A 14050-nucleotide genomic window follows, 5' to 3' on the forward strand; every position below is an offset into this window, starting at 1 on the left:
GTATTGGGAATGAATATGCGTACATAAAATATATATCTTATTTAATCATTACACGTTTTTATTCTATTTTTTTATTTCTACACTTCCAATTTTTTATAGTCATGTTGTTAAGTTAGCATGATTGTCTCAAAATGCATTATGGCAATTCACTTTAGAGTATTTGTCTTATATGTTTCATTATTTCATACATCTCACATATATTGTTCCTCATCGAAAAAACAAACCCATATCTTTTATATTACTTATTATTCTCAAATACATACCTCCTCAGTGCACTCAAGTCCATCTTTTCTGCTTTATTAGTAGGTAATAAATTCTTTTTATTTATTACTGATCTCTTTTCCAAAGATTTACCACAATTATAATGCACAATGATTTCCTTTCCATTCGGCATATAACACCAAAAAACACTATCTGTAGTCAACGAATGAAACTTTTTTTTACAAACATAACAAATATTATTTGAATTTACCTCAATAAATTTTGCAGATTTATGGTTAATAGAATAATTCAAATTAGTTAGTTCATTCTGCATGATATTTTTCTTCAAAGAAAAATCCTCATCTTTTGTCTTCTGATGCCTTATAGCAAAAACTAACAAATCTTTAATATCCTTTACTGGGAGCCCAACTGGAAGTGTCTTCAAAGTTTGGACAATATCTAATTTATCTCTATAGTCCTTTAAAAATATAACTAATAATTCGTTACTTGAGTGATCCCCAGCTCTATAATTTGACTTTTCAATAATTGCTTTCAATAAGTAGAGTAATATTCCAGAACCTACTGTACGATTTGCTAGATAAACTTTATTGCAGTATTCTCGAGCTTCTTTGTAATCACCTAATTTATTAAATAAAATATCAATTGATATCTCATGTTTATGCAACCTGTAATATGGGTAAACTTGCATTAATAAAACAAAGTTTTTCATTTCTGGCGTCAATGTTTCATCAGATATTGCATTTTTCAAAAGTACAATAATGTCAGATGGATTATACTGCGAATTATTTTTAAGAAAATCTTGTAATTTCTTATTGTTTATGTCGTTGAGATCAGAAATATATCTTCGTACAAGATAATTATGCATTTTAGGATTTATATCATAGACGGTATGAATAATAAATTCTAAATATTCTAATGATAATGCTTTATCGATATTTTTCAAATAACTATAAATTTTTAAGCTGTCTCTTTTAAGGTTAATAATGTTACAATTTTCAAATATAGATACCAAAACATTATTTCTTACGTGTATATCACTAATCTGTTCAAGCAGCTTAGTAAGATAAAAAAATAAATCATCTAAATTTTCATTTGGTAATAACATTAAATATTTAATAATAAAATCTTTTATGCTCATGTTTGGTCCAATTCGATTATCTTTGAATTTATCGTTCAAATCAAATAGAAACTCTAGTGCATCATGATGCACTTCCTTATGATAATAAAAATCAAGAAGTTCTTGATACATCTTCTTTTCTTTTAAATCGTTGATAACTACTTCCTCATAACATAAATTCTCAACTCTAATAAATGGTCCAACCATTGATGGAACATATAAAACATATACTTTGAAAAGAACAGTCTCTACTAAGGATACCATTGTTTCTATTTTTATTGAATCATGACTGTCTAATAAAAAAAAATCTAAATCCTGAGATATGTGCCTACTTTCATAATTCCAAGTGATGGTCCCTTCAGAAGAACTCTTCTGTTGTTTCACCAACAAATTTCTTAAATGACGTCTCATATCAATTAAATATGGCAAGACCCATTCCTTTATTAGTATCGGATTAATCTTATAACTTTCTCCTTTATTTTGAGATGACAAACTATTGCATTTATGTTCTTGTTGAGTAATTAGTTCCACTAAATATGATATCTCTTTAGGAAAAGTTTTAAGAATAATTAATTGAGGTGGTGCCCACATAGTTATGAACATGTTGAAAATATCTCTGATAATAATTTCTTCAAGTTTATTCAGATATTCGATAAAACTTTGCTTGCTCTTTAATTTATCTTTATATGTATTATTATTACGAAGCCCTACAATTGTATTTTGTAGAGCGTCAAACATTTGAAGGCACCACATAACAGTTAATTCTCTTAACTTCATTGCACATATATCTAAAGATTTATATGGATCATCTGAAATACACAGCTGTAATGCATAAGGAGACTTAAGAAAAAATCTGTAAAACAAAACCTTTCTCCAAAGATGATAAAAGTTTGAATCATGATACATTGCACAGATAGAAAATTCGCTACTATGCGATTGACTGTCATTACTATTTTCCGGATTATTTTCATACAAGAGACTAACGTTGCTCATACGTGGACTATTATGTGTTGACAGATATCCACCTAGATGTTCACCTTCATCATCATCAACCTGGTAGATGTACATTAATAACTGGTCATCAAGTGTCCACACAATATAATATATTCCAGCCAAATTAATAACTTTCTTAATTCCTTGATCAATTCTTTCTTCTAAAAAGGTAAAACCATTATTATAATCAACAAATTTAATAGTGTTTTTATTATGTAACAATAACAAATCAGACGATATGTTTTCACAGTGATTAAAATACTTATTCCATTGAAAAAATTGTTTTTTATCGACAGCAATTAGTTTACTTTCTTGATCATCAATATCTACTGTAAACATGTTTTGTGTAATCCCATCAAGAATTAATATTTGATTATTTGAAGGTTCAAAAATATATCTTATATCCTTATAATTAGTGCTTGAAACCATATTCGGCTCAATTGTGTCCTTTTTTTTGTATTTCTTCTCAACTGATCTCCAGAATGTATATTTTGTTTGCCTTGAATCATTGCTGACCATGGGTATATTCCCCAATGACGAAAATGATGGGGTACTTATTCCATTCTCAGTTGAATACAATCCTTTCAAACTAAATATTGCATCAACAACATTATCAGGGTATCGTTTTGAATAAACTTGGCTAATTTTCAAAAGAGCCCCTGACGACTGCGTAGAGAAAGCTTTAGATGAAGCATTAGATAAGCTATCATTTTTTATTTCTTTAAAATACCAAATGTAGACACCACTCGACATAGTAAATAGCATTGCATCACCTTTAGAAACTATATGTATTGATTTAATTGTCTGATCTTTTAAGTGTTTTGGTAAATTTATTTCCAACATTTGATTGTAAGTTCTTCCCCTCCAAAATAATACCCTTAAAGTAGACGCTTTTGTAGTAGAATAAACTAAATATGTGATAGGATCACCATTACTACCAATATTTATGTTACAGACTTTGTTACTATTAATATTATCATCAGATGGTTTAGTAATACTAGAATTGTTCAAGTTATCCATATAAGTTTTAACCCAAACTTGATTAATGCCTCTCTTATCATATATTTTATCATACACTTGGAGATTAGCACTATTGAGTAACACTAACATAGACTTACACTTTATGAAAATAGTATTTAATTGTTCAGAATACAACATATCCTGTATATGTAAATCTAGATTAGAGGCATTGGGCAAATTTCTTAATAAATTAGAATATATCTGAGATAATTTAAATTTCAATGGTATAGAGACACTTTCTGTAAGAGAATTTGAACTGTCAGATGAGTATGAATTATTAAAAGTTCCATTGATATCATGATCTGTTATATAGACCTCAATGTCCCCATTGTTTTTGGCAACTAACAATCTACATGAATCATCAATAGCTAAAACAGATACAATTCCGGAAGAATTAATCGAATTGACTAGCCTACTTCTTAACATTATAGATTGAAAACAATTATTATACGAACATGAATATGAAATGTAGTATACTGATCCTGCGTATCTAGTTTTCTAGGGTAGTAGCCTCATGGATACTAGTGCAACTTTACATAGTTTATACTACGAGGATTTTCACTCACACTTATATTGAAATTGGATACTGCGGCATCCAGAAAACGAAAATAAAAACCCCAAACCCAAATATAAGAAGGTCAAGAAAAATCATAAGTTTTATAAAATATGGTCAATATACAAAGTAGTACATACAAAAATATATGTACAAACGGTCAAACCCAACTGGATATTGTTACAAAATCGCTTCTTTTTCTAAACTCAATAGAATGAACACCATAACTTAGTCCGTCATGTTCCTCAGCACCGAACCAATCTCTCGACCTTAAACCAAATCTTTTTGAACCCTGATATCCCACTAGAGTATCTAGAATTAAAATATTAACAATCAAATCAGTTTGTTCTGAATGTTTTAAGTCCCAAGTGCCCACAACATTATCCATATTATTTAAATTAACGGGTGTTCTTCTTTGAACAGGCACTGCTGGTCGTATAGAGGTTTCATAATTCCTCATTTTATTGCCAATTTCTTTATTCTGGAATACACCTAGGTGTGATAAAACCAATAGAATATCAGAATCATCTGTATAAACGTCTGTTCCCCAAATTTCACTATTCCTCCATCTCTTGTTTGATTCCATGCGATTAATAAATTGACACACAACTTGTGCAGGAATATAAACCGATATGATTTTATTAATGTAATCTGCACTTAAACTAGGTAAAAATGGAGGGAAATCCTCCAGCACTTCATTTAATTTATTCTCCAGAATGATATTATTATTTCTCTCTTTACCCACCCAACTGTTATATTCATCCATCTTACTATATCCATAAGGATTATAATATATATACTTCATAATTCTAGGTGTTTTCTTATATATATTTTTGGTAAAATTTAGTACATTACTTGAATCCACTATAACATTTTTATTTTCAACACTAGACAATCTTTCTACTGGCTGTTCAGGCGAAGATCTATTTTGAAGTTGAGCATCCCTTGTTGAATCCAGAATGGTTTCTTGCAGTGACAAGATCCTAGATTGTGTTAGTCTATACTGCTCATCAGGGTCATATATGCTATTTTTTGAAACTGAATATGGTTTTAAGGGCTCGGCGGCAGATGGTATAATTTGATTAGAGTTATTAGTAATTGTTGATTCCATTTTTTGAGACCACGCTAGTAGTTTTAGTATATGTAACAGTATTACTCAAAATGATAGCACAATGAAAATATGAAAATAAAAAATCAAGAAAGTAACTGTATATTCATATATATGAAGTTCCTGTAAATTAGTTTGCGTATACCTTTTTTTTCAAAACCAACTTTGAGATGTCATCCCTACCTTAAAATTTTCTGGTTCATAATAGAATTTTTTTTTTTTTTTAACTCTTCTTCGATTACTATTCTATTATAATTTTCAAAAAGACCTTCACTGAAAGGGGAAGCAATCTCTATGACTGTTAATCTTTTAATATTACATCTGTACATCCAAAGCCACAAACGAAAACTGCTTATTTTCTAATATTTCCTAATTAAGTAATATGTGTATTTCCCTTCTTTGCGGAAAAAAAAATAAATGTATACTGAGAATTTCTGACGTAAAACAATTCTGTGTATCACACTATACTGTAATGTTTACGAACAAACATACTAACGGATAGATTGGAATGTGCATGAGAGGGAAGGGAATCTGTGTTTTGAAAGAAATAATGAACACTGAAGCTTTTCTCAGGATAGTGATTGGTATGTTGCCATTGCTAGTGAAGGGGAGAGAGGGGGGAGAGAGAGAGAACTCTCTACTGAGAAATTGTGCCACGCCTAGGTAGTAGGTGGACCTGTAGATGTCTCTCTAAAAGAGGTCATTACGTTCCTCCCTTCCCTCAATATCTCCTCTCCCAGCACTTGCTCTTGCCAGGAAACCCGTTGCTGTTAGACAGAGAGACACAGAGGGAGAGAGAAAGATTACGTACGGAGCACAAATCTGTTAGGGAGAGAGCCACAGAAACAGACAGAAGCAGGAAAGAGACAAACAGAAGCAGATGGATACAGAGGGAGAGAGACAGATATGCAATGACATGGAATAAGGAAAACAAGTTGTGGAGGATGAGTTTCATTCCCCACGAATAACAAGGATATTGCATAACAATCTTCCAACCTCTCTTACCTACCTGTAGTGGTAACAACGTGCACACATCACATCCAAGCAGTAGTACCAATGTATTCGGTGTGCTACAGTGTAACCAATCTCTTGCTTTATCATTAACCAGTATTAGAAAAAAAACAATGTACGTTAGGTGGTTAAAGGAGGCTGCATCTTGCTGCACTTGCATTTGTATATATCAATCCCCGGAAGACAATTAAGCACAGATACTCGATAAAATGGCCGGTTTAAAAGACGTTGTCACTCGTGAATACACCATTAATTTACACAAGAGAGTATGTAGAATAATACTAATTCAAGTATAGTAACTTTGAGCGAAACAGGACAAGGAATAAATGTCATTTACCAATATAAAAAAAGATACTTTAAGCTAGGACACTAAGAACAATGAACTTTGAGTAAATCATTAAATAGAAAAAAAACTGTAAAATATTAGTGGGTTATTAATCATTTTTTTTAATTATTCACGTTAGTTAATGCTTAGAGATTCCAATATTTACCAATATATTATGCATTTTTTGATTTAAAGATCCGATTTTATTGAAATGTGAAATAGAGAATTAAAATAAAGTATATATATATAGAACAACTATCCGCATCTAACAATATGATAAATTCATTTCTTCTCCTCCTACGAATAAAGTATGAGTGTTCCTCGTTTCAGAAGCTAGATTTTGTCTGAATAATTGGTTACTAACAAGAAAATTATATATGACGGGATGAAGTCATGAGTATTGTATCTTGTGTATATTCCGACTTAATTTTTATTTCTTTTTCTTTCCTTTTGTTTTGAATTTAGTTACACGGTGTTAGCTTCAAGAAGAGAGCTCCAAGAGCTGTCAAGGAAATCAAGAAGTTTGCCAAATTGCACATGGGTACTGAAGATGTCAGATTAGCTCCGGAATTAAACCAAGCTATCTGGAAGAGAGGTATCAAGGGTGTTGAATACAGATTAAGATTGAGAATCTCTAGAAAGAGAAACGAAGATGAAAATGCTAAGAACCCATTATTCTCTTACGTTGAACCTGTCTTTGTTGCTTCCACCAAGGGTTTACAAACCGTTGTTGTTGAAGAAGATGCCTAAATTTAAATATATACATTCATAATTAATATATATATTTTCGTTGTTACATTTTTAAGAGTATTACTTTAATAAACAACACTGTCCACTATTTATTTTTGTTAATTAATTCTCTGTACATCAAATTCAATACCTTCAAAAGGCTGTAAACATTTCTAGTGAAATGATAAAACTAATACAGCACACTATATGCAAAAATAGAGTGAGATGAATTATTGGCCGTTTAGCAAATGTACAAACAAATCTATTCTACACAGTAAATGTCAAGTTCAAGAAACAAGAGATACTATTATTATTACTATTACTATCACTATTACTATTATTATTATTTATTAATCAATGTCAGTGTAACTATGACAAAAAAAACATTGACCACTCATCACATTAAAAGATCATTCTATCATAGCTATAATAATCAAAAAAACTATTCTATCAGAACGATAAAATAGTCAATTTAATCAATTATAAATAGATCCATCTTATAAAAATAGCCATTAGAAACGCCGACTACTTTCTGTTCTCAATAGGTCAACAAAAAATAAAAAATTTTATCATCATATTAATTAATAAATAAAATAAAAAAAAGATAAAATGATTTATCAATGCCCAAATGTACAAACATCGTAACGAAGGAAATATTGACAACAATAACATATCAATTTGAAAATACACAGTAGTATGCTCACTCAACTTAATATTGTTGTTCAAACCACAACATCTTCAGTTCAAGTCCTGAAGAAATATGCAGTTGACCGTGATGTCCCGACGCCACCGGAGAGATTTGTGACAGACCAGGCTAGTCAAACTTTACTTTAACTGCATGTCTTGTCCTTTTTATAGTTAAAAATTTTTTTTTGGAAAAAAGAAAACAAAGAATTCCATCTTTATGAACTCTAGGTTTCTGAAAAAATTACCCGAATTTTAAGTAATTTCTTGGATATTCAGTAAAAAAATTTACTGAGGTTTCAGTCTTTTGCTTGGTAATATATTATATTAACACATATGGAAGTTATCTTCGACAGATGAACATAGTTTCGTGGGTTTTGAAATTATTTTATAGTTCAGTGATATTTATACAGACTTATATCAGTCAAATGCAAATTGTACTATATATACATACATATATATATATGTTAACATACCAGGTCAATGGACACATAATAAATACATTTAGCTTTGTATCTCTTCTTAATAAAAATTATTGTTATCACTACTGTTACATCATAAATGAATTGTGACCAGATCAGTAGCTGCAAATGGATGGTTACATGTGGGGCACTTTCTCATTCTGGCTGCCAATCTTTCCTTAACACAATCTTCACAGAAAGTATGCCCACAGGTCCTGATGGCACTACTTTTCCAATTTTTAGAACATAACGAACAATATACCAAAGTCCTGAAATTTTCTAATTCTTCAGTCAGTGAATCATTATCCTCATTCATATTTTTTGAGACATTTAAACCTTTTGATTTCAATCTTTCTTGTAATTTAGAAATAACCTCTTGGCTTTGCTTATTCTGCATTTCTAGTATTTCTTTATCCTTTATGGCAAGATCTCTTTCCTTCACTGTCTCATTTAACTTAATTACACACTTGGAGTTCTCACCTTTATAATATTCATTTATCTTCTTTAATTTTGTCATATCATTGTTTAAATCGTTAAATTTCCTTGATTCTAATTTATTTGTGTTCATTAAAAATTTCCCATTATTCTCCAATAATGTTATCTGCTCCTGCAAAGATTTAATCTTATCCTGTAGTATTTTCTCATTATCTTTCAATTGAACAATAAATTCATTGGATTTATTTACAGTTTTTAATAGATTTTTGTTTTCAATTAAGATCGAATCTTTAGATCTCATTGAGGCAAAATATTTTTGATCTGCTTTACTCTTCTCAATTGTCAATTTGGATATTATTGATTCATGATTTAATAGTGTCATATATTTTTTATTATTTAATGCTGTTAATTTCTTGAATGCTATTTCCATATCTTTAATTTCTTTAATTAAAAGTTGTTCACTTGAATTACTAGTATTGTTATCGCTATCGCCACTGTTTATACTACTTCTATTATTGTTATTACTCTCATTAGTGAATTTGGACCATTGCTCATTCGATAATTTTAAGGCCTTAGTAATATCTTCAATAAGTTCACTCTTTTTAGTTTGTGACTCCAGAATGGCAATTTTACTTAATAAATCATCTCTAGTAGTTCTAATTCTTACCAAATCCTTTTCTAAACTATTATTCACTTTTAATAAATTGTCCAATTTGTTTTGAAGAGATTCGGCTACCTTCTGTGAAAAGACTTCTCTTTCTTTAACTAACGTTTGATATTTCTTTAAATATGAATCATTAATTTTATTTAATTCATTATTTTCTTTAGTCAAGCTTTCAATTTTATTCAAATATGTATCCTGTGTAGTAATAAGTTCTTTATTACGATCATTAGTAGCCAATAATTCATTCTCTAATTTAAAAATTTTCTCAAAATTACTTTTATTGGAAGATTCTAAATTCTTCACTATGATTTGCAAAGAGTCAATCCTATTCTTTAAATCTATTATTTTATCTTCATACTCTTGAAATTTCTGATTTGAATTACCATCAGTGATAGCACTAATAATATCTTTTTTATTATATGGATTTGTATTAGAAGTAGATTCAGTTTTAATCAACACATTCTTAACATTAGAATCAACATTCACTTCTGAATTAATAGACATATCAGCACTGCTGTTAACACTACTACTATTACTACTGCTACTATTATTTTTTAGGTTAGGATTACCACTATTTTCTTCAATTCTAACCTCACCTTCTTTATCAAATACACGTTTCAAACTCAAAGAATCACTTCTATCGTATTTTCTAAATAAACTTTCATAATATGAATTCAACTGATCCAGCTGTTTTACAAGTGTATTATTTTGAATAATCAATGATTTCTTATCACTTTGTAAAACTTTAATATCATTAGATAGTTTCTGCAAATCAATTGAATCCTTCTTATCTTGATCTAAATATTTCATTAAAATTTTCATAAAAGAATCATTTAATTCTATAATAGTATCTTCATCACCACTTGAAATTTTCTTTAAAATCGAAAAATCATCAGGATTAGCAGCGCCCTCGTCATTACTGACAATACTAGATTCTAAAAACTTAGCTAATGTGACAATCACGGCAATAATATTAGATAAAGTTTTAGTGACTTCAGAGTAATCTGCCTTTAAAGAATCAAACTTATTTTGAATAACATTAACCTGACTTCTTCTTTCGTTAAGGCATCTGAATAACGCTTCCTTTTGGAAATAGATGACATCCCTTTGTTTTAAAGGTTCATTTGGATCACTTAGGAAAGGAACAGATTTTGAATTTTCATCTAATCTAGGTCTCTTTTGAACTGGTTCAGACATCCCAATGACAAATTAAACTGAAGCAAAATAACACAACTAAAATTCTCGTCTATCAATTTCTACAGATTTAACCTCTCTCAATTTGCTTTTCTAATTGTTAATCCTACCAAGTAGACCAAGCCTGCTAGTGGTTTCTCTTAAATTTAAGGGTTAAATACGATGAAAATACTTGTATGATGACGATTAAGTAATACCACTAGTTGTTATATCTATTGAAAAAAAGTTGGTTAAACAAGATACAAATTTGGAATAATCATAGAAATAAAATAAAAATGTCATTAGAAAAACAAAAAAAAACAAATAAACAAACAAACATAAAAAAAAAAGAAAAAGCCGATGTCAACACTAATATCATTAAACACGAATCACGTGACCACTTTTAGTTTTTCTCAATTTCAAATGTATGGGTGTAACAACCGGAGTGTGTGGGTGTTCTATTTTTGGTTTTTACACCTGAAAAAATAAAAATAATAAAAAGAGAGGCAGAAATGGTTTATAACCAGCTACATCTTGTTTAAAATAGAAAAGAAGAGAAAAAAGGAGAAAAGCAGTCTTTTGGCAATTATTTTAACTTTCTGAGACTTATTAATAACTATCTATATAATTACATAGGTATAGATCACCAGATAAAATTGTTGCTGCGTTTTATTTTTTTATTTTTGTTTTTATTTTGTTTCTGTGACAAGGATATATACACCTATTGACTTTATTCACTTCATTTTTACTGTTTTTGTCATTTTGGTTTTGTCGGTTATCTATCACCACAGACACATTTAGATGACAACCAATACTTGTTTCCTGATAGTTATTGCTAAGTCAAATTGGTATGATTGCTTTATGAATTTGTAAAATTTTTACACTTTCCCTTTTTTTTTCTCCGACTCTTCTCACTTTCTTTCTTTTTGCATTATACATTTTAAACGCTTTGTTTTATTTTGTTCTGTCGCTTATTTAACAAGTCTATTCCTTTTATTTTCTTCTTTTGATGGAATCTTTAAGATCACTTGTCTTTATCAAAGGAAATAAGTTGTCAGATATATGGCAAAGGGTGAATCTCTCGAATGGTGATGATACTAATAATGAATCCATTACAGATCCCCCACCCGAAGACGAAATATTGCTGTTACAAAAGAATTCTGATATTAATAAGGAAGCTTATTTATTCCATTTATTGAATCAATTTATTATCTCGTTTAATAACAGAAATAAATCTGACATCTCAGACTTGATTACTCACGACAGTAAGTTGCAACATTTATTAAGATATGGATTACTGAAATATTTAAGAGAATGGGATGATGTGTCATCTTCCACTATTTATAATAACATTACTACTACTTTAAGACAAGTTCTATATCACTGGTGGATGGAAATTTTAAATAATTTAAAGTATGAACATAGGAATAACCATTCTTTAAAGTTGGATATATCACTTCTAACAACACTTATGGAATGTTTAAACAGAATAATGAATCTACTGATCTATGTCCCATTGAGTGTTGCGCCAAACACAGAAGGTCATAAAAAAAACTTTAATAATAATGATATGGGTGATGAATTGACTAATTATTGTAAACATTTATTGTTAACATGTCATTATATTACATATCAATTAGACCAAAACTCCAAATCAAACTTCACATATCCCTATTTGAAACAGTTTAATGATCTACTATATGATCAGTTGGGTCTTATAAATGCCTTAGCATTTATTTATTTCCCTGATAATTTTAATTATAATTTATTGGTTATAAATCTTTTAACAGATGGTAAATTTAAAATCATATCCAATCACAACGATCCTTTATTACCATGGAGAAAGAAAAGTTTCAAAAGAATAAGAAACTTCCCACAAAGGAAGCGTCCTATCTCGGCCGCCATTACTGACAATAAGACTAATATTAATAATATTAGTTGTTTTAGGATCATTATATCATACTTACAGGAAGAGAAAACTTTCCAATCCTTTACATATCACTATTGGCGTTTGATATTTTTAATATATAAACATAATAGGGGTTATATTGATAAAAATTCATATGGTGTTAGTAACACTAATGGGTCATTTCTAGAGATGGTTAATAGTAGTGAAATAATTATTTACTATACTGTTCATAGATTTTTTGTTCAAGATATCGACAGATTCAAGAAGATAACAAAACAAATGAACAACAACAAAAATAACAACAATAATAACATTCAGTTCAATAAATTTATTAATTATCTTAATTCAAATAAATCAATCAATGCATTCCTTGAAAAGAAGTTCCAAATGTTAATATTGTGGAAACATCCACTAAATAAATTATTTCTCCAATTCCAAGATATTGAATTAGTATATTCTCTCTTATTATATTATGATCAAAAACAACTGGAAGGTTTGAAAAGAATATCTTTATATGAAACTCAATTGACCAATTTAATATTCAATAAATTTCTAAGCGTATTAATCCTAGACATATACAGGTGTAATGAGCTTATAAATTGGCATTCGTGGAATCAAATAATAATTAATTGTATCAATACCAGATCATTTGAAAATCAGATCAATATTTTAAAATTTATATTCAATATTTGGGAATATCTGCCTAAGGAGAATCAAACCATGATTCTTAAACATATTATTGCAATGAACAATGAAATGTTGCTGAACTTCCAACATTCACATGTCAATATCATCATCATTAAGTTAATAATATTTAAAATGTTACCATTTGGAACAAATAAAAATTCATTAATATCATATCTCTTAAGTTTGGAAAAGAATTATAATCACTTGGCAAAAAATCAAAAAAAAGCGGTGAATTGGAACCATCATAATTATAGACATCCTGATTCATTATTATTATTTGATAATAACAGGAAGTATGTATTAACTCATAAAAAAGTACCAATTAATGAGGACTTTAAAAATTCATACATAGTAATTGATAAAGAATTCAATGATTCTACAAGAAGCAAAGAACAATCAGAAGATTTAGATGATGAGGAGGTACCACAATACACTGCTAGAAATGAAAGTAGTAAACAAAAATTAATAGCAATATTCAAAAATATTATTATGCCGTATAATAATCAACAATATGATACTAATCATTATAATAATATATGGGGAAATGTAAATTCAAAAGTTAATGATCAATTAGATAATAACTCTAATCAAATGAATGTGGAATCAAATAAAATATTAACATTTGATTTATCTGTGTATAAAATCAACAACGATATTGTAATACCAAAAGACAGATTACCAATATTGTCAAACACAAAACTTTATAATAATAATAGTGATAGAAATAACGAAATTTTATTAACCAATTTGCATAACTTTATAAAAACATTCAATTTAACTATGATAGAGTATTATGATTTTACTAGTTTATACAATGAAAATGATATAAGAATTGAAATATAGAATTATCAAAAATATATAGCATGTATATATGCAGATGAAACAAAAAACTATTTTAATCAAATATATATATATATATATATATATGTATGTAACTAAAACAACATAATAAAAACAAA

At 28.8% G+C, this 14050-nt stretch overlaps 5 protein-coding genes across 5 annotated transcripts; 2 read left to right on the forward strand and 3 right to left on the reverse strand.

Annotated features, from left to right (window-relative positions):
* Window positions 1-238: 238 nt before the first annotated feature.
* VAM6 (Vam6p) lies at window positions 239-3778 on the reverse strand (the record flags this gene model as incomplete). The annotated part of the gene is made up of 1 exon (XM_064859736.1): window positions 239-3778. One exon carries the CDS (start codon window positions 3776-3778, stop codon window positions 239-241), a length of 3540 nt encoding a protein of 1179 aa, XP_064713109.1.
* Window positions 3779-4065: 287 nt separating this feature from the next.
* RXT3 (Rxt3p) lies at window positions 4066-5016 on the reverse strand (the record flags this gene model as incomplete). The annotated part of the gene is made up of 1 exon (XM_064859737.1): window positions 4066-5016. One exon carries the CDS (start codon window positions 5014-5016, stop codon window positions 4066-4068), a length of 951 nt encoding a protein of 316 aa, XP_064713110.1.
* Window positions 5017-6233: 1217 nt separating this feature from the next.
* RPL31A (60S ribosomal protein eL31 RPL31A) lies at window positions 6234-7099 on the forward strand (the record flags this gene model as incomplete). Its single annotated transcript, XM_064859738.1, has 2 exons — window positions 6234-6290; window positions 6815-7099. The coding sequence occupies 2 exons, from the start codon at window positions 6234-6236 to the stop codon at window positions 7097-7099; spliced, it is 342 nt and encodes a 113-aa protein (XP_064713111.1).
* Window positions 7100-8317: 1218 nt separating this feature from the next.
* BRE1 (E3 ubiquitin-protein ligase BRE1) lies at window positions 8318-10519 on the reverse strand (the record flags this gene model as incomplete). Its single annotated transcript, XM_064859739.1, has 1 exon — window positions 8318-10519. One exon carries the CDS (start codon window positions 10517-10519, stop codon window positions 8318-8320), a length of 2202 nt encoding a protein of 733 aa, XP_064713112.1.
* Window positions 10520-11504: 985 nt separating this feature from the next.
* AHK1 (Ahk1p) lies at window positions 11505-13934 on the forward strand (the record flags this gene model as incomplete). The annotated part of the gene is made up of 1 exon (XM_064859740.1): window positions 11505-13934. One exon carries the CDS (start codon window positions 11505-11507, stop codon window positions 13932-13934), a length of 2430 nt encoding a protein of 809 aa, XP_064713113.1.
* Between the last annotated feature and the right edge of the window lie 116 nt (window positions 13935-14050).

Source organism: Arxiozyma heterogenica, assembly GCF_036370985.1.
Source record: "Arxiozyma heterogenica strain weizmannii chromosome Unknown scaffold_27, whole genome shotgun sequence".
Classification (NCBI taxonomy): Eukaryota; Fungi; Ascomycota; class Saccharomycetes; order Saccharomycetales; family Saccharomycetaceae; genus Arxiozyma; species Arxiozyma heterogenica.